General features: G+C 29.7%; 5 protein-coding genes across 9 annotated transcripts in view; 2 read left to right on the top strand and 3 right to left on the bottom strand.

Annotated features, from left to right (window-relative positions):
* Positions 1 to 1,229: 1,229 nt before the first annotated feature.
* LOC145949152 (lysosomal alpha-glucosidase) lies at positions 1,230 to 6,605 on the bottom strand. Of its 2 annotated transcripts, XM_083031402.1 has the most exons (19): positions 6,466 to 6,605; positions 5,566 to 6,136; positions 5,367 to 5,490; positions 5,176 to 5,273; positions 4,933 to 5,090; positions 4,612 to 4,786; positions 4,440 to 4,530; positions 4,196 to 4,364; positions 4,060 to 4,129; positions 3,856 to 3,960; positions 3,511 to 3,768; positions 3,221 to 3,423; positions 3,026 to 3,133; positions 2,782 to 2,959; positions 2,552 to 2,700; positions 2,397 to 2,481; positions 2,039 to 2,309; positions 1,752 to 1,966; positions 1,230 to 1,655 (listed from the first exon to the last, which is right to left on the bottom strand). In XM_083031402.1, the coding sequence occupies exons 2-19, from the start codon at positions 6,082 to 6,084 to the stop codon at positions 1,593 to 1,595; spliced, it is 3,039 nt and encodes a 1,012-aa protein (XP_082887528.1). In that variant the 5' UTR covers positions 6,085 to 6,136; positions 6,466 to 6,605; the 3' UTR covers positions 1,230 to 1,592. The 2 variants fall into 2 exon arrangements, with proteins under 2 accessions (XP_082887528.1, XP_082887527.1); XM_083031401.1 differs by having other exon boundaries at positions 5,176 to 5,490.
* A 375-nt stretch (positions 6,606 to 6,980) lies between these two features.
* Positions 6,981 to 9,386, bottom strand: Nubp1 (NUBP iron-sulfur cluster assembly factor 1). The gene is made up of 7 exons (XM_083031408.1): positions 9,336 to 9,386; positions 8,696 to 8,937; positions 8,058 to 8,159; positions 7,885 to 7,975; positions 7,535 to 7,800; positions 7,269 to 7,455; positions 6,981 to 7,184 (listed from the first exon to the last, which is right to left on the bottom strand). Exons 1-7 carry the CDS (start codon positions 9,364 to 9,366, stop codon positions 7,120 to 7,122), a joined length of 984 nt encoding a protein of 327 aa, XP_082887534.1. The 5' UTR covers positions 9,367 to 9,386; the 3' UTR covers positions 6,981 to 7,119.
* On the top strand, positions 8,428 to 12,144 carry LOC145932451 (tektin-3). Its single transcript, XM_083031406.1, has 9 exons — positions 8,428 to 8,481; positions 9,894 to 10,039; positions 10,284 to 10,526; positions 10,615 to 10,847; positions 10,950 to 11,059; positions 11,157 to 11,305; positions 11,373 to 11,595; positions 11,656 to 11,810; positions 11,878 to 12,144. Exons 1-9 carry the CDS (start codon positions 8,437 to 8,439, stop codon positions 12,086 to 12,088), a joined length of 1,515 nt encoding a protein of 504 aa, XP_082887532.1. The 5' UTR covers positions 8,428 to 8,436; the 3' UTR covers positions 12,089 to 12,144.
* On the bottom strand, positions 9,371 to 13,570 carry Cox11 (Cytochrome c oxidase copper chaperone COX11). Of its 4 annotated transcripts, none has more exons than XM_083031416.1 (5): positions 13,456 to 13,570; positions 13,129 to 13,370; positions 12,626 to 12,949; positions 12,278 to 12,439; positions 9,371 to 9,386 (listed from the first exon to the last, which is right to left on the bottom strand). In XM_083031416.1, exons 2-4 carry the CDS (start codon positions 13,330 to 13,332, stop codon positions 12,281 to 12,283), a joined length of 687 nt encoding a protein of 228 aa, XP_082887542.1. In that variant the 5' UTR covers positions 13,333 to 13,370; positions 13,456 to 13,570; the 3' UTR covers positions 9,371 to 9,386; positions 12,278 to 12,280. The 4 variants fall into 4 exon arrangements, with proteins under 4 accessions (XP_082887542.1, XP_082887541.1, XP_082887540.1 ...); XM_083031415.1 differs by lacking the exon at positions 9,371 to 9,386 and adding an exon at positions 9,869 to 10,071; XM_083031414.1 differs by lacking the exon at positions 9,371 to 9,386 and having other exon boundaries at positions 12,213 to 12,439.
* Positions 13,571 to 14,333: 763 nt separating this feature from the next.
* LOC145949144 (uncharacterized) overlaps positions 14,334 to 17,780 on the top strand; it is an 88,466-nt gene continuing 85,019 nt past the window's right edge. The window contains exons 1-3 of the mRNA XM_083058978.1: positions 14,334 to 14,628; positions 14,895 to 14,985; positions 15,080 to 15,113. Of these exons, the coding sequence (XP_082915104.1) occupies positions 14,899 to 14,985; positions 15,080 to 15,113 (121 nt within the window). The 5' untranslated portion in view covers positions 14,334 to 14,628; positions 14,895 to 14,898. The remainder of the gene's footprint in view (positions 14,629 to 14,894; positions 14,986 to 15,079; positions 15,114 to 17,780) is intronic.

Genomic DNA, 17,780 nt, shown 5'->3' with positions numbered 1-17,780 from the left:
TCGAGAACATTAAGTTTGTAAAAACTGGAAAATTAACAATACGAAAAAATTTATTTTATATTTTCGACTTATTTTTGAATTATCTCTGTTTCGATCATACTATAATTTCCGATACACTCTGTACATATATGTATATATACTAGTATGCTGATGGCTGCGAGAGGAGAGGAACACGATACATATCTTATTTTGATTCTAAAGATGCCAAAAATTACGTGCAATAACATAAACTCATTATCAAAATATGTAATTATCTGATACAAATAGTTCTTTTTATAAACGACGATTGTTACTTAGCATATAAAATCAAAAATAACTTTATATTCCTAGAATTGAGTAACGTTATCGCTCGTGTATTCGCAAAGAAGTTCCTTTCCTCGACCTAGACCATTAGAATAATTTCTCGATCGTGCGTACGGTTAAGGATAGTCAAAAATATACTGCAATCGTTGTGCAGGTGCTATTTTATGCAATGTAGTCCTCCGAAATTTGAAAACTTATTGTACAATTCGGTACGCGAAACGATCGGGATATGATATATCGAGTCCAAAGACTTTGTTACTTTTTTCATTGCCAAATATATTGTGTATTTACCGCGTTACGTTTGATATAATTTCAATTTTATTATTAGCAGCTATGTAACGAATGTATTTTGCGTTGTGCGTTCGTAAAACGAGAATCATCGTATATATACAAGCGGCGCGTATTTATGCGTGTGACGCACCTTAATGTATTAAAATGAGCATGCAATGTGACTTGCGTTTTCAAATTTATTCGGAAGATCGAAATCTTTACGCTTTGGCTCGCGCGAATGCAAATGAGGGTCGAAGTGCATTTTGAATATAGATCGAGGTCAAAGAAGAGCCGTCTTGAATGGTCAATGAAAGACGCGTGGCTTTTCTCTTATTTCTTCACTCGACCAAGTCAACTATACTCCTCGATAACTTTAAGCTATGTGGTGCCAAAGCGAATAAGTAGCGCTCGCGAAAATAATTGTGGTCCACATTATCTACATTTTTTTTGCGGATTTTATTGTACATAATTTTTCCCACCAAATTACAAAATTGCATTCTCATTATAATCATATGTTTTTTTTTCTCTCGTACTTTTGCAGTCAACATCGATAAAATTAGAATATCATTGTTTTTGTTTAGTGCCATAAACAATAGTCATATTTATACATGTATGTATATACTGTACGATGAGAGAAGACAATTTGAATAAACATGTTTCTTTACTCGCTCGTTTCTATTAAAAATTAATCAATATAATTTTTGTATGTATTATTCCATAATTATATAAACAGCGACAGCTGTTTAATTTACATACCTCCTTATCAAATGAGAAAATATATATATGTACTATATCTCAAAATATATATATCTCAAAGTATAATATTTAATACGTTATGATATTAAAATATATGTTTAAAACATCTATCACTTATACATAGTAATGTAAATATATTTTTACCTCAAGCATATATATCACATATGTTATATTAATTATTATATGAGTTATGATACTTACATATGTGATCGAAAATTTATATAAAATTAATAGTATCGTTTATCACTGTTTTCGCTGAGCTATTAATACCAATTAAATACAAATAATTGCCTCATGTCCACTTGCAAGCCAGTGATACTCAGACTCTGAAATTTTGAATATTTTGAAATTCATATATTTCTTTATTATAATATTATATTTTTTTGTTATTCTTAAACATTTATATTCAGTATAAAACTTACTGATGTGAAAATATCGTATTTAAATCCTATCTCATTTTTATTTAGGAACACTTGGGACACTTGTTTCTGTAATCCCAAAATTTGGACTTTCTCAAGAATCACCTCTTCGTTAAAAGAACGATTTATTTGCGTGTTCAGTAATGTCCAGGATGATTCATTGTCAGATCTGATTGCAGTGAAAGATAACCACAAATATTCTTTCTTTTTTACCGAATCTGTAGATTAGAAAAAAAAAAGATCATCAAGATATACAGGTTCCATTTGATTATCATTTAATAATCTTTTACCTATACTATCACCATCATCCCAATATAGTTCTCCTTTGGCATTTCCAGCTTCGTTTAATGCTACTATCAATTCAAAATTATTCTTTCTGCTCTCTGTAGTCGTTGTACCAGGTTTCTGTGCTGGAAGTATCGAGCCTCCACGAATCAATAATGGTATTTTATCGATCGGTGCAGGTAGTGTATAATGTTTTCCAATGGAAAAGAAGAAATGAAGACTATAATAATCATACCATAGGCCACGTGGTATATAAACAGCTATATTAGTTTTATTCTGTAAGATATAAATTATAATTAATAAAATATCGATGCATTTTATATGTGAATATAAAATAAATAATTAGAGATGTAGAGAACGTACTTCTTCAAGAACTGGATTAATCATAAGCGCACTTCCCCAAAGAAATTGCGTATCAATATCGTAGGTCTGGCAATCATTAGTGAACCTATATCACGCATATATTATTAGTACAATGTAGGATATATGTATATATGAGACAAGATATCGATACATACTCGAAAAATAACGGACGTGCCACTGTTTCGCCAAACTTATGTGCTCTGAAGAATAAGGTATACAAATATGGTAAAAGTCGATAACGTATTCTAAGAGCATTCTTTGACGATTGTACAACCAAGTCGCCCATAGCAACTGGATCCTGCTCCTGTATATAAACACATTTATACATTATGACGAAAATATTTCTAGAATTCTATTATTAATTCATATTTTGGCACTCTCTTACAATTGTCTCGTCGGAATTATGATTTCGAGAAAATGGATAGAAAGCACCAAGTTGCATCCAGCGATTGCACAATGCTGTAGTTGTATTTCCATCAAAACCGCAAATGTCAGCGCCTACCATTGGGATTTGATAGAAGTTGAGTGACAAAATAGCTGGAATGCTCATCCTTAAATCATGCCTAAAACAGTTTTTTAATTAGTAAATAAAGAATACAATTATATAGCGAAATGCATTTTGAAATTACCATGATGAATAAACATCGCCTGTCCAATGGCCCGCGTAATGACCGTGTCCTACCCATGTCGAACGCGAAATTATAAATGATCTTTTCTGTCTGATCTTCCTCAGGGCACTATACACACACATAGTTTAAGATGATAAATGTTTAAACTCTCTGTAAAACTTGGAAGAATATTATATGAATTGTATTTCTATTTACTAATTCGTTGCGATCGCTTGACTAGTTCCATAGGTATTGTGAAGATTATAATGAGGACCCAAATAATGTTTTGCATTCATGCACAGAGTCTTCGTAGCGAGTAAATTGCCGACAACATTGGGTAAATATTCGGGATAATCCAGACTGTTATACGTACAGCCATTCTTATAACCATTGTAGAAGTTGGATGGTTCGTTCATATCCTTAATACATAATTAAAATAATTTGAGTAATCGCATAATTTAAAAACATATAAAAAAAATTTTTTTTTTAAATCAGTTAAAACTTACGATCCATGCGCCATCATACGCAAAACTGTCGTGCATATTGCCCATCATATTTGCATAGTACTCTATCGTTTTAGGATTTGTAAAATCGGGCCATACCGTGGAAACGAAATTCCAGACTTTGCCAACGAAAGGTTTATACGTTATACCATCTTTTACAAATATATCTTGTTTGATTCCTTCATCGTAAGGTAGATAAGAACCATTTTCTTCGGAAGCAGATATACCGGCATCTATTAAGGGAATGTAATGCATTCCTACCTGAAATAGAAAAAATTACTGTAATATATTTGCGATTTTTGCGGATTGTGTCATAATCTTTGGAATTTATATATCAATATATCATACCGAGTGAATTTCTTCTACAAACTTGGGCAAATCCTTGAACTTCTCTTTATTATATGTAAAGTCATTGTTTTTGTCCATATAATCCAAATCATTCCATTGGGTATCCTATAAATATAATAAACACAATATTTACAATAATTTTCTTGCATATCTTAAAATGTGTTTTATAAAGAGTAGCATGTTTTGTAAAATAGCGAACATTACAAATGGAATTCCGGCTGCTCTCGTTCTATTCCATACTGCTCTGGTTTTTTCCAAGGTTCCATATCCAAATCTGATAAATATATAGAATTTGTTATTTATCATATATCAAATACATTATACTTTAATGATATAGTACCTGCATAAGTGGAAACCGAGAGACCAATAAGGTGGCATGAATGGTTTGCCTACAATTTCAGAATATTGTTTCACCACATCGGCTGGGGTTGGTCCCAAGAAAAAGTAGATATCGAAAATACCACCAATCGTCCTAAACGTTAATGCCGGTGTAGGCTGCAATATCACCTCTAAAAGATATGAAATATTCAAATTATTTTAAAATAATTGAGACATTATATAATATTTTATAAAGAAAAACATACCCATAGCATTACTGTTTAAAAATAAAACTCCATGAGCCATTCCAGAATCCTCGACAACAATATAAAATGGATGAGATCCATACAAATTTGCCTAATTTAAAGAAACAAATAAAAGAAATATTATTATACTGTATCAATTCATTTGTATGTAGGATTAAATTAAGCAACATACGTTTTCTGTCGGTGGTTGATCTTTGTTAAGTAAAGTAAATGATTGCCAATTAGTATTTAATTTTAAGCTTGATCTATGCTCGCCAATACCGTAAATATTACTCGTTGGTAGCAAAGTGGTTATTTGCAGAAACTGATCAGCAAATATGAAACCTCCAATCCCAATAGAATTAAATCTGCACATAGAATATACTATAAAATAATACTATTAAATAATATATTCATATTTATCATTAAAACTATGTAACTTGATCTCTGTGCAAATTTACTAAAACTTTATATATATTACTCTCTGAATTTATAACAAATAATATGTACTTACAATGTTGTGCCATCACTGACTCTATCAACCTTGAAGCCAGGTTTTACATTATCGCTTTTAAATTGGTATGTTGTATTGCTAGTCTTGGATAAAAATGGCTTTGGATCTGGTCTAATTGGCCATGGTGGTTCATATCGGCTTTTCAAGGGATCGTACATCTAAAAAAATTAAAGATATTTCATAATTATTTTCTTATTACATTATAGTATAAATATAAAATCTTTTACAAATATTTATTATTACCTTTACACGCAGAATTGAACTGTCTATGCTTGAAGCTTCAATCTTTACAAGAGGCACATCATTCTTGTATATAGATTTTTTCTCTTGGTTGAGAAAGCCTAAGAAATTGCTACCATCATTACTCTGGTTAATATATTTATACAGATTCCATTTCTCGGGGTAATAGCAGTAGGGAATAGATAGTGGTATACGTTTTGGAATTTTTTTTTTATCAAGAGGATTCCAACAACATCCTCTGTCTGTACAGGAAAGCTGCGATGCTCCGTCCTCTGGATGACAATCAAAGCGTAATATTTCAGGAACATTGGTGCATTGCTTTAAACATAAAATTAATATAATAAATAAACAGAATATCAATAATATATAAAAATTTTATTTACTTTTACTTACTAGATTATTAAAAGTGTTTTGTTCAAATAAATTTTCTTCTTTTAAAGATATTATTTTATAATCATACTTTTGTTGTGCAATGTGTATATCAAAAGAATCCAGTAATATATGCTGATATTCTTCCTTTTTGGTAGTATTATCAGGTATAAAAATCGTAAATCGTATTTCTACGTTATAGTTATTCATGGTGGTGAGTATTGAATTTGTAATCATAGATAAAAATGGAAAACTAAGATGACACAGAAATAAAGCCATGACACACACAAAGGATAATATTATCATTATCCGCTTTGTTCTTGCACTATTCGCATTATTACTATTCTCATTATTATTATTCTCGAGATAGTGTGCGTCTTCTCTTTTGTGACTTCTTGTTAATGGTTTGTAAGATCCTTTATTTGACATTGTGATTACACAATTATCAATTTCTGTCACAATATTATTTGAGTAATTTTTTACCACTGTATTATTCTCTGATTTTTTGGGGGCATCATGCCCACTTGCTGCTACGTCAGTCATTTTAAATCAAATATCATATATCAAAACTGTCACAATTTTTAACTGGTTGTACCTGAAAATAATAAAGACATTAAAAGCACATTTTATATAATAATCTACTTGTACACAAAATAATTGTTATTAATAAATCATATACATTTACAAAAAAAATAAATAAACTTCTTTTTATTTTAACAGTATATGCATTCTTGTATTACATAAAAAATCTATTTTTAAATTTATTAATAAGGAATATACATACACATATAAAAAAGTGTTGTTTCTAAAATATTAAATCCTAACCTCTCTGTAATCTATTGAAATCACACTATACGAATAGGCGTTTATTTTTATAAATAATATTTTTTTTCGCATTGTATATATGTGTTACATAGAACTTACATTAAAAAATTATTTTCAGAGAACTCCACGTTCCGAACTCCGAACCGTTCAATGATCCCTCATGGCACATAATGCGCCACTGTATTTATGCGCATCATGTGTCATTCGCATTCGTCATTTTGTATGTTATTCGCTTAGACTTTTTTCTTTTATTATTGAAAATTCGAATACATTTGTAAATAAAGAAAGCAGAACATAAAGTATTATAATTATTCCAATCGGTTTTTTGTTGCTCTATTGTCACCAGCGTATTCGCACGTCAAATTTGAATTTGACAAACGAAACATCTCTGTCAATAAATCGTCACTCATTGTCAGCTAAATCAGAATAGGTTCAATGTCCGATATGTTATCAGCACTTTACAATTCAACGCTTGAAGTTTTTCGTAGTTTATCGCGAATTCTCTTATTACTCATTGTCAGTATGATAAATAGAGGATGTTACAAATAGTTCTAATGGGCAATCACAGACAGAGAAATTGAACATTTACTATATTTATTGAATAAAAAAAATAACGTTAATCGAAGCAATCAAACCTATGTAGTTTTACACGAAAAATTGCATTATAATAATTTTTTAGATTTTTGTTGTAGATTTTAATCAGCAACAATAATATATAACAATTGTATATAAATTTTTATACAAAAAATGTATTTACATATTTTGCATGGAATTATCAGGACAGTTCTCCTTTTCCTCTTCACATTTTTGAACAATACCTGAAAATAAAATCAATTTTTTTTATGTCTTGTGTAAAAAAGTTTGTGATGATATATGATATACAATATATATTAAAGTCTTACGTTTGCAAATTTTGTTTAAAGCAGTAACGGTTGGTGAATCCGACATTTCTGTCAAGAAATTTTTACCCTCATCACAACATCTGGCTAGCAATGGATCCAGAGGTATCGAGCCTAAGAACTCTACATTCAGTTCCTTTGACATTGTTTGTGCACCACCTGTCGAAGCTGGGAATATTTCTGCAGTACTCTGTATATAAAGAAGTTTTTCATTAATTATATATTTATATTTTTTTTTTGGCACTATCTCCAAATCTTATCAATCTTACCTTGCATTTAGGACATACAAAGATACTCATGTTCTCAACTACACCCAAGATTGGAATGTTTACTTTTCTACAGAAATCTATTTCCTTCCTGACATCTAAAAGGGCAACTTGCGGCGGTGTTGTAATGATTATGGCACCTGTAACGCCAGCACCCTTGAGATAAGATGTGGCTGATAAGTGTTCGTCTGATGTACCAGGCGGGGTATCCAGTATAAGGTAATCCAAAGTACCCCAGTCAACTTCTGACAAAAATTGTCTGATCATACCTGAATATATATATAAATTTGTATAGAATAAAAAATCGAACTAATATAATAAAACACGAAAAGGAAGAAATTTTAAATATAAACCATTCTTTTTTGGTCCTCTCCATATAACTGCATCACTAGGACTGCTGAGCAAAAATCCAATTGACATCAATGACAAATTATCCTCGATATACTAGAACCAAATAATAATATGCAATATTAAATAACAGTTTTTATTATGGGCATAATATTCCAGTTTCAACGAGTTTACTTACAACAGGTGACCATCCTGATCCACTCTGATGAATTTGTTCACCAAGTGCTCCAAGTACTCTTGGTTGCGATGGTCCGCAAATGTCGATATCCAATACTCCAATCTATGCACATAAGAGAGAAATTAAAAATTTAATACAATTTAAAATTTAACATTTCAATATATTACAAATTAATTAATATTTTTTAGCACTTGTTTATTAATGCATGCTTTATCTTGATTTGAAATACTGGAAAAGAATGAGGACACCAAAACTTTGATAATCAATAAAAGACTGGCACAAGTTGATACGACATACATAGGTAGGTATCAGTTGACTATAGATATTCTGTCTGAGGTTATTTCCTAGCAAACTAACCGGTGGCATTCACTATGTTAAAATGTACATTGAAAATCACATGGATGTACTTGGAATGGGCAGAAGGGTGAGTTATTATACAACTTGTTTTTCAATCTTGTCAGTGTGATATGTTATTTATGTGGTAATAAAATATATGGCATTTATATTAGAATTTATCTTTGTGATATAAGATAAATATGATATAAGAAATTAATTCTTTGTATCCTCAAACAGAAAACATGTTTCAAGCATACATCACTTTAGTTTTTCACTTATAATTATAACTTATTTAAACTTACATTTCTATCGGAATTATTTGCCGCAAGGCACCTGGATATCAATGATGTCAAAGTACTTTTGCCAACTCCTCCCTTGCCTGAAAGCACTAATAGCTTATTCTGTACCGAGGACAACCTTTCTTTGACAAGTTCTATGCCAGGATCTGGTTGCTTGGCGGCTCCAGACGAGCACAATGATTGATTTGGACATCCTGAGCAAGCTGAAGCTTTGCCAGCATTCTCACTCTGAGTTCCAGGACAGTCTGAAAATATATTTTTTAATTCCTTAACATTATAATACATAACAAATAATAAAAATAATTTGATGGACCAAAAATATTTTGCACATGATAACATTACATTTTATTTAATCATACATTGTATACTTCTTAAGTAATGTAAGAAGCACTTAAAAAGGAAAATTTTTTAAAATTGTATTATATAAAATATTATATACAAGAAAAAAATATAAAAATTACAATCTAATTATTACAACCTAACCCTAACCTTAAATCTTTTGATTTTCGACATATCACAGGCATAATGTATAAGATAAATGATATATTATAATGATAATGTAATCTTAATGAATGTTAAGTTATTTTTAACTAATTTAATATATTTTTAAAATTAATTAAGATATCAAAAAGCATGTATTTACGTTCGGGAGCTTCGCTAGGTACATCTGCCATGTCGATTCTTCATAACTCTACTAACATAAATGTCATAAATAGATAATATATATAAAATACAAATATTTTTTTATATTAATTTTGTCTACTATATTTAACTCCAATACTACTATTTTTTTAAAGGGAATTTTTCTTACGATTAGAACTCTTCGTTTCATTCAAATCTTGCTAATAAAAAATATGATTTATATACAAGACACAATAATAAAATGTTTTTCTCCTAAATAATAATTATATATTATAAATATTAATTTCTTATATGTAAGTGATTTCAGTTATATCATGTATATAATTATATTTTTATCATTTTTACAATTGAAAAAAATATATAAGTTATTTAAAAAATACAAAAATCATATTTTATATGTACATAAAAATTGAAAAAATATAACTTTTTTACTACTTTTGTATTATAAATAATACAAAAATTCTAATAATATGCTAAGACTTCAATCTTATTTTATATAATGATATATAATATTTAAACTCTTTAGAAATAATGTATTTTTTACAACTTTAATTTGTAGCAACTTCAACCATGGAGTACAGTAGGAAGTTCAATGCCTTACATGGAACCAATCTTTCCACTTCGTATAGGTGATTATACCCGTACACATAACTTACTGCCATGGAGACCAAATGCTGGATTTGAGAATACAGAAGTTATTCCTCTGTAAGTACCTTCAACGTCAACGTCTCTTCTAACTGTAAATTCATTTACTTTACACTTTCTTTTTTATTATTCCTACAAGAATAGTTGTAGATGTAATTCTTCAAATTTCTTATGGATACACAGAATGATATTGATCTAACAAACTTTGATGTTACACCATATTTCTGTCAATTTCTCTCATCTTTTTCTTGAACGAATAAGACGACATTATTAGTATATATATATATTATTCTCTTTCGCACAGGGCTACAAAGTCAATATCAAGTTATACACTAGATACGAATAATAAAATGAGTACACGGCCGTTAAAATTTCCAAATTTGATAATGGGCTATCAACGTAATCCTGTTCATGCGTCGCAAGCCGCCCTTTATACGAGATATACACCAAACGAATGGTTCCAGAAACAAATAAAATATTACAATGAATCAAGTTCACAGAGACATTACTCTGAAAGAACACGGAATGATGCTCTGAGAATTATGAGGTACAAAAAATTTTCTTGAGACTATTTCTCTATATTCTCTACATTATATAAAACTGTGGTGTTGTCTAAATCCAAAATTATCTCTTAGAGATGCTGAGGAGAAGATACAACATGGTCAGTATGATACCAGCCGAAGACTTGGTGAAAGGATAAATGACATTACTTTTTGGCGTAACGAAGTGGTATCAGAACTGGAGAGAATGCTTCAAGAAATTGAGAGACTTCAAGATTGTCGAAGTGTCTTAGAAAAGGCAATACGAGATATTGAAGGACCTTTACATATCGCAGAGGAGTGTCTTTATCACAGAGAAGCTAGAAAAAGTAAGTACAAAAAGTATAATCATTCTTAACTATTTCATGTATAAAATATTATATAAGAAGAGTTCTACTATTTCTTATTTCTCTCTCATTCTTATTTCTTAGGCACAGAATTGGTACACGATGACTCGGAAAAATGTTTACTACGAGAAGTGGAGCAATTACGAATAAATCAAAAGAAACTAGAAGCTTGTTTGGATAAATGCAAAGATCAGGTAAAATTTAGCCTAAATATTTTAATTTTATCTAATTTTTTCATGTTTATATAATCTCCTAATTAAATCAACATATTAATTAATATTTTGCTTGAAGTTACGAAACTGCAGAGCTTCGCAGAATCAATTGGAACTAGATTTAAAGAATAAAGAGAGTGCCTTAGGAATCGATACTATTTGTCATCAGTTGAGTAATCACACTCAAGGATTACAATATTATTCCGGAATTGAAAAATATGACCCATGGTAATTAATGATGACATTTGTAAATGATACTTCTAACATTATATGATATATACTGTTATGTGATTAGCGTTTCGGAACAAGAAACCTGGGCAGATGCAGTGAATAGAATAGTGCAAAGATCGCAAACAGAACGGAATAAATCATGTCAATTACGAACCACTGCCGAAAGTCTTATCAATAAAGTTTCTCAAGAAATGTGGAATACTTGGAGTAACACCAATAACGCTTTAGCTCACAGATCTTCCGAATTACTAGAAGCTAAAAATAAACTTCAACAACATTTACAAAAGGTATGAAAGGTAAACACATATATCTTTCTCAAATTAAATGTGATTCGTAAAATATTACAGGTGCAACAAGAAATATTCGATGTTGAAAAAAATTTGGAATTAATGCGTAAAGCTATCGCCGACAAAAGTTACGCGACTAAAGTTGCCCATACAAGGATGGAAGCGAGAATGCATCGTCCTGATATAGAATTATGTCGCGATTATGCCTATGCGAGGTGTGTATTATGTCTTGATAGCATCGTAGAATGTGAGACGTTGTTTAAATTACTATTTTTTTTGTAGCCTACAGAAAGAGATTGACGAAATAAATCATCAACTCGAGAGAATGCACAAGGCACTGAAAGAACTCGAGAATCAACATCAGAAATTACTAAGAACTCGAACTAAGTTGGAACACGATCTTGCGATTAAAATCGATGCGGTATACATCGATAAAGAAAAAGTCTGCGGTCTTAGACGCGCGTATCCTGTTAATGCACTCTTTAGATTTTAATAGCTTGTTCTCTGTTAGTGCCATGTTCTGAATACTGCCATTTACATTTATGAGAATATTTAATCATTTGAAATAGACTCCTAGAGAAATTTAGGCTACGTGATATTTCCATATCCCTCAAAAATTTGAAAAAAAAACATTAAATATTTATTATTTTGTACAATTATAGTAACTATTTGAAATAATTACGTTTTACTTTACTGAATGACTTTTGGCATAGCTTGGTATAGGCAGCTTAAATCCTGGTTTGGCTTCAAAGAATGTATAAGCCAAAACTACTTCATTAACAAATTCCATTCTTGGATCATCTGCGAATTCTGGATCAATATAGAAGAACACTGGCATATCAACCTTAAAACACAAAAATAACTTATAGTACGTTGCTTGATTTAATCATATATTAGATTATTTATGCAAATGTTCAGAATTTTTATATTAGATAACAAATTAATATTTAAGAGAAGTTAAAACTTCTGGTTAGATGCACAAAAAATAGACTGTTACATTATGTTCTATATTTGATGTTAATAAACTTACTTGTTCATTTGGATTAAGCATCTGTTCTTCAAAACAGAAACATTGTATTTTATTAAAATACTGCCCTACTTCAAAAGGTAAAACATTATATGTAGATATTCCAATGACTTGTTTATCAGTTGGATTTGTGGCTGTGTAAAATGCTAAAGCTGTTTCTCCAGGAACAACCGTAATTTCTATTTGCTGGGGCTTAAAGTTCCATTGCATCGATGCCGCTGTATCCGCACTGAATTTAATTTTAATCTTTCTAGCTTTAACAGGTGACATTGTGCTCACTTTAGTAGCATCATGACCAGCTGATATTGTTCCACCATAACTGTATGACTGTATAATAAAAGAAATATAGCCAATAAGAGAAATATAAGTATATTGCAAATATTGTTATACCGATAACAATGCTATATTGATTTATAATTCGCATAATATTTATTTAAAAAATGATGAGACTAAATTCGACAATATAATATTTATAATTATCCTTAAAGAAATTAACAATTGTATACCTGGCAAAACATTCTGTACAAAGGCACTGCGGAGTAACTCAATCCAACTACCAAAACACCGACTCCAGTCCAGTATAAAGTAGTAGAACGTAATCTTTTTTTAAACGAGGCGTCAGTATGATCTTTCATTAAATTCCTCGACACGCTGGTATGTAATTGTCTGACACAAGTTCGTGTCAATCGTTGACAGATATTAAAATACATCTTTTTGCTCTGTCAACTTTTAAGGCTAACCTATAAGACTGCTCGGCATAAGGTTACGTATATATGAAATTAAACTCTCCTCGAAAGCATGATAATATTAAATTAATTAGATTAACTAGATACCATTCTCTCAGCGAGGCACGCGTATCAGCATCGACATCATAAGATTCGGATAAAATTTCAGATATAGCATCAAATTATTACACGCCATGCAGCTTGGCGCTGCGACAGCGCCACCTTCGCCAATTAATAATCGCGCGAGAATTATTCATACGAATAAAATAATAAAATATTAAACTTTAACATATATTATATTTAATTATTTGACGTAATTCATGTGAATGTAAATCGACGTAACGTATTATTATAATAGAAAGAATTCGAAGCAATCATATTTATCATAGACAAAGAGATATAATCTGAAATTAACATAGTAAAAATGAAAGCACTCTCTATAACGAAATTCAAATTTATTATCGCGCAGCGCGTCGGAAATGGAATAGTGTAGGCGCAGGTGCTCATTCTTCGGACGCGCGTCGAGGGTGTCGAGTGACGAATCTTTCGATCTGCTTCGCATAATTTGAATTATTCGCGTAACAATGAGAAGGACACAATCGCGATATTAACGTAACTCAAACAGGTATGCTTTCGTTTCGCTCGTCGAGAAATAATGTTCGTCTGTCGTGGCTAAACGGAAAGTTCGACTTGGCGACATCGGAATGCAACCTCAATTTCTTGGTAAAAAGTCTGTCAAATTTATACTAGTTCTATGTAGATAATAGATTTCTTCAAAGATTTGAATTACTTTTTGCGATTCGTCAACATAAATTTGCATAAGATGATATAGAAATTGGGTGGAAAAATTTGATGATAAGTGAAGGTGCGAAGTACGCCGACTTCTCCATTGCTGCCGCAGTATATCGAAGTATCGATTCAGTCCAAGTATCGAGTCTCGCATGACGTCACATGTATCGATGTTTGTATAAAGGAGAGCAGTCGTTACTCTTCAAACGCGCGCGGACGAGCACGTCGTGAGTGTTAACGTACTTCCATTTCATTCATAATTCGCATAATAATTACAATTTCGGTAATAATCGCGAGACGTGAAAGCGATCTTATGCACGACGCCACTCGAATAGTGTCAAATGCTTTTATTTCGTGCGTAGAAAGTGTTATAGTATTCGCGATTTTCGGTACGAAGGTTCGGTTCCGCGATTTCGGGAGTGAGAGTTTCCAACGAAAATCGAGTGATATATATTCGTGTGATTCAGAGATGTAGCGAACAAAGAATGATCGGTAAGAAATTATTGTATTCTTTTAATTAGATGTGTTTTGTCTGAATGTGTATCGCAATGTATGCAATATTAAAATATTTTGCTGTTTTAATTCTCTCTCTTGTGTGTGTGTGTGTGTGTGTGTGTGTGTGTGTGTGTGTGTGTGTGGGTGGGTGGGTGGGTGTGTGTGTGTGTGTGTGAATGCAGAAAAAAGAGAGATTTTCATTATACAAGTTTGCGAAAAAGATAGAATAAAATTTACATATAAATATTTAAAAATGTTTATAGATAAATGTGCTTACCAATTGGAGAGATGGACGATCCTGAAGATTTATTGGAAGATCTATTGGAAGGGTTCAAGGACAGCAGATTGACAAGAGTATGTAGATAATTGTTCATAAAAAAAAGTAAATTTATTTCGTACATAGTTTTGCTATGAAATGGATTTCTAATTTTTTTTTCTCCTTTTACAGCATACGAGTTTTACCTCTGGTCTTGTTAATTCAGGTAAGAACACATTGGTCGTAGTTGAGACAACTATTTATCCATCAAAGTTTTTAAAGCTTTGAGCTTTTTTATACATATCCATGATTTGTTAAAAGATTTAATTCCTTTTTATGCAATTACGTTCAACTATATATAAATTGCAATATTACGTGTAACTTACTTATATTTACTTTCTAATCTAAATACCGTAGTTTCCTGGCATTTTTATTTTAGAAAATATTTTATGAACGGACGTATTCGCAAATAATTTATAATAATAATAATAATAATATATAAGTTGCTACAGTTTTATATCCTGCTAGTAGCAATTATTCAATTACAATTGTAATGTAATGTTGAAAATATTTCTATACAATATTTCTATCACACTTTATAAAATCATGCGTTATTGAGAAGATATTGCATAAATTTATTCGATAATAATACAAAAAATTTTGTTTTATACGTGATCTACAAATGATTATAATAAATATATAAAATAAATAAATATTAATTTTGAATGGGTTAGGAATGAAAGAAAACTCATAAATAAATATACATATCAGTACCATTTTAAATGCTAATACTATATTAACAATTAATCTTTTAGGTAATGAAATAAAAATATGCAATTTTTTTATATTCTTTATTTAGATTTATCTAAATAATTATTTTTTTCTTTAATATTTTTCTTTAATTACCAGTCTAAATCAGTCAAGACTATCTAAAAAATTAATGGAATATTAATGGTTATTCATAAGTTATATTAAATTATTTCTCTAGTTATTAATACAAATTATTAAATAATTCAGCGTTTAAATCAGTAAGTTACACGTAATATGTAATATTACAATAAATTATTTGTGTGCAATGTAATTACATATATGTATATGCAATAACAGTCAATTTTTTATGCCGATTGGAGATCGAAATCATAATCCTTAACTAGTATAAAACAACCTCATAAAAAAAATATATATATACATTTTTAATTGTTATATATATAAACTTAATAGTAATTAATTAGTAATTATTAATTAAATAATAATTAAATTTTATATTACTTAAACGCTCAATATACAAACTTTAACGAGTCCTATAGTTGTATTCCATATTTATTTATGAAAAATGCAATTCATCTTCAATACATTTATACATTTGTTAATTAAACATAAAAAACATTAAGATTTATATATTAATTTGGTGTACATAAAAAAATTGCAAAAAAGTATAAATAATTCAAAATATACTAGTTAAGGAATAATGATGAATTTTTTCTTCATTGCAAATAGAAGAAATTATAATCGTGCATTGATGTGTATATTGCAATAGGTAAGTTTAATCGATAATAATATATAATTTATATGTATGCATCCCCCCAAAAAAATTCTCATAAAATTAATTTTACTATAAAGAGATAAATATTTATACTGGAGCTTTTTATTTTTCTATGAAACTTAAAGTGTGCTATGCAAAGCACAAATATTGTTTTTGATGAAAAAGGAAATTTAAAAACCCATTAAGGATATTTTGCCTGTGTAATTTTCTTATTTTAACTGAAATTTTTATACCAATTTTTGGTAAACTGAAAACATTGAAGTATATTGGTTATTATATATATAATATAAAGCATGTGTAATTGTTTACATGTGGTACAATCGTCTGTGTAAACTGCCAGTTTAAAAAGTTGATAGATCTTCATAATTATCATAAATAATTATAATATATTTATAATTATAATTACATATTTATATAATTATTGTTTTATACGCATATATATCGTATCTTGTTTATATTCTATTGAAAAACTATAATACTCGAAATCTCAAACGTAAGTACTAGAGCGTATGTTTGGCACATAAAGAGGTATTTGTAATCGTTTTCTAATATCTATTTTCTTTCGATCACTTTGACCCATTGAAATACAAGACTCATAGAAACGCGCAATACAATGCGATTTTTATATATATATATTTTAAAAATATATTCTTGACAACAAAGTAAAATAAACAAAAGCCACTTTTACAATAAAATTAATATTAAAATATAATAACATGCAATTAAATGTTTAATAAGAAAAATAATAAATAAGGAAGAAAAATTCACATAAAAACAATTCCTCAAGCTATCTTTGCCATTTGTGTAATTATATATATTTCATCATAATTATAGCGTTCTTTTTGTAATATCCTAAAAAAATTTTTAATAAAAAATTTATTAAATTTAATACAATACAAAGTTAGCAAAACAGCTGCTAAAATATATGCAAAGAATAGAAAAAAAACATCTCATTTGTTTCATAATTATTTCTATGAATTTTGTTTTTCAATTTTTCAACGGGTCAATTTCTGCATATTGTTTATTTCATGAAGTCTTCGACTTCAAAAAGTTGAGACGGATTTAACTACGACTATATGTTTTTATGTACACTCAATATAAATACCTAAATTGATGGCTGCACTATATATATATCTACGTGCAGCCTTCTCGTTGCGTTGGATACTTATACATCTAAATGATATTAATGCAACATTTGTAGTCAAGCATTTATAGACACCGTATAAAACTCTATAAATTACTACTATCTTTCTTTGGCACAAACTCGACGATCACACGCATCACAAACATTGAAAATACAGTAATTCCGAAGCTATTTTTTATATTTTTACAGTTGTATTAAATGTTCCT

This window comes from Prenolepis imparis, unplaced genomic scaffold (genome assembly GCF_030444845.1).
Source record: "Prenolepis imparis isolate NDT839.2.m4 unplaced genomic scaffold, iyPreImpa1.0 SCAF_2, whole genome shotgun sequence".
In the NCBI taxonomy this organism is placed as follows: domain Eukaryota; kingdom Metazoa; phylum Arthropoda; class Insecta; order Hymenoptera; family Formicidae; genus Prenolepis; species Prenolepis imparis.
The sequence above is the reverse complement of the archived record's forward strand: the minus strand, read 5'-3'. Positions and strand labels throughout refer to the sequence as shown.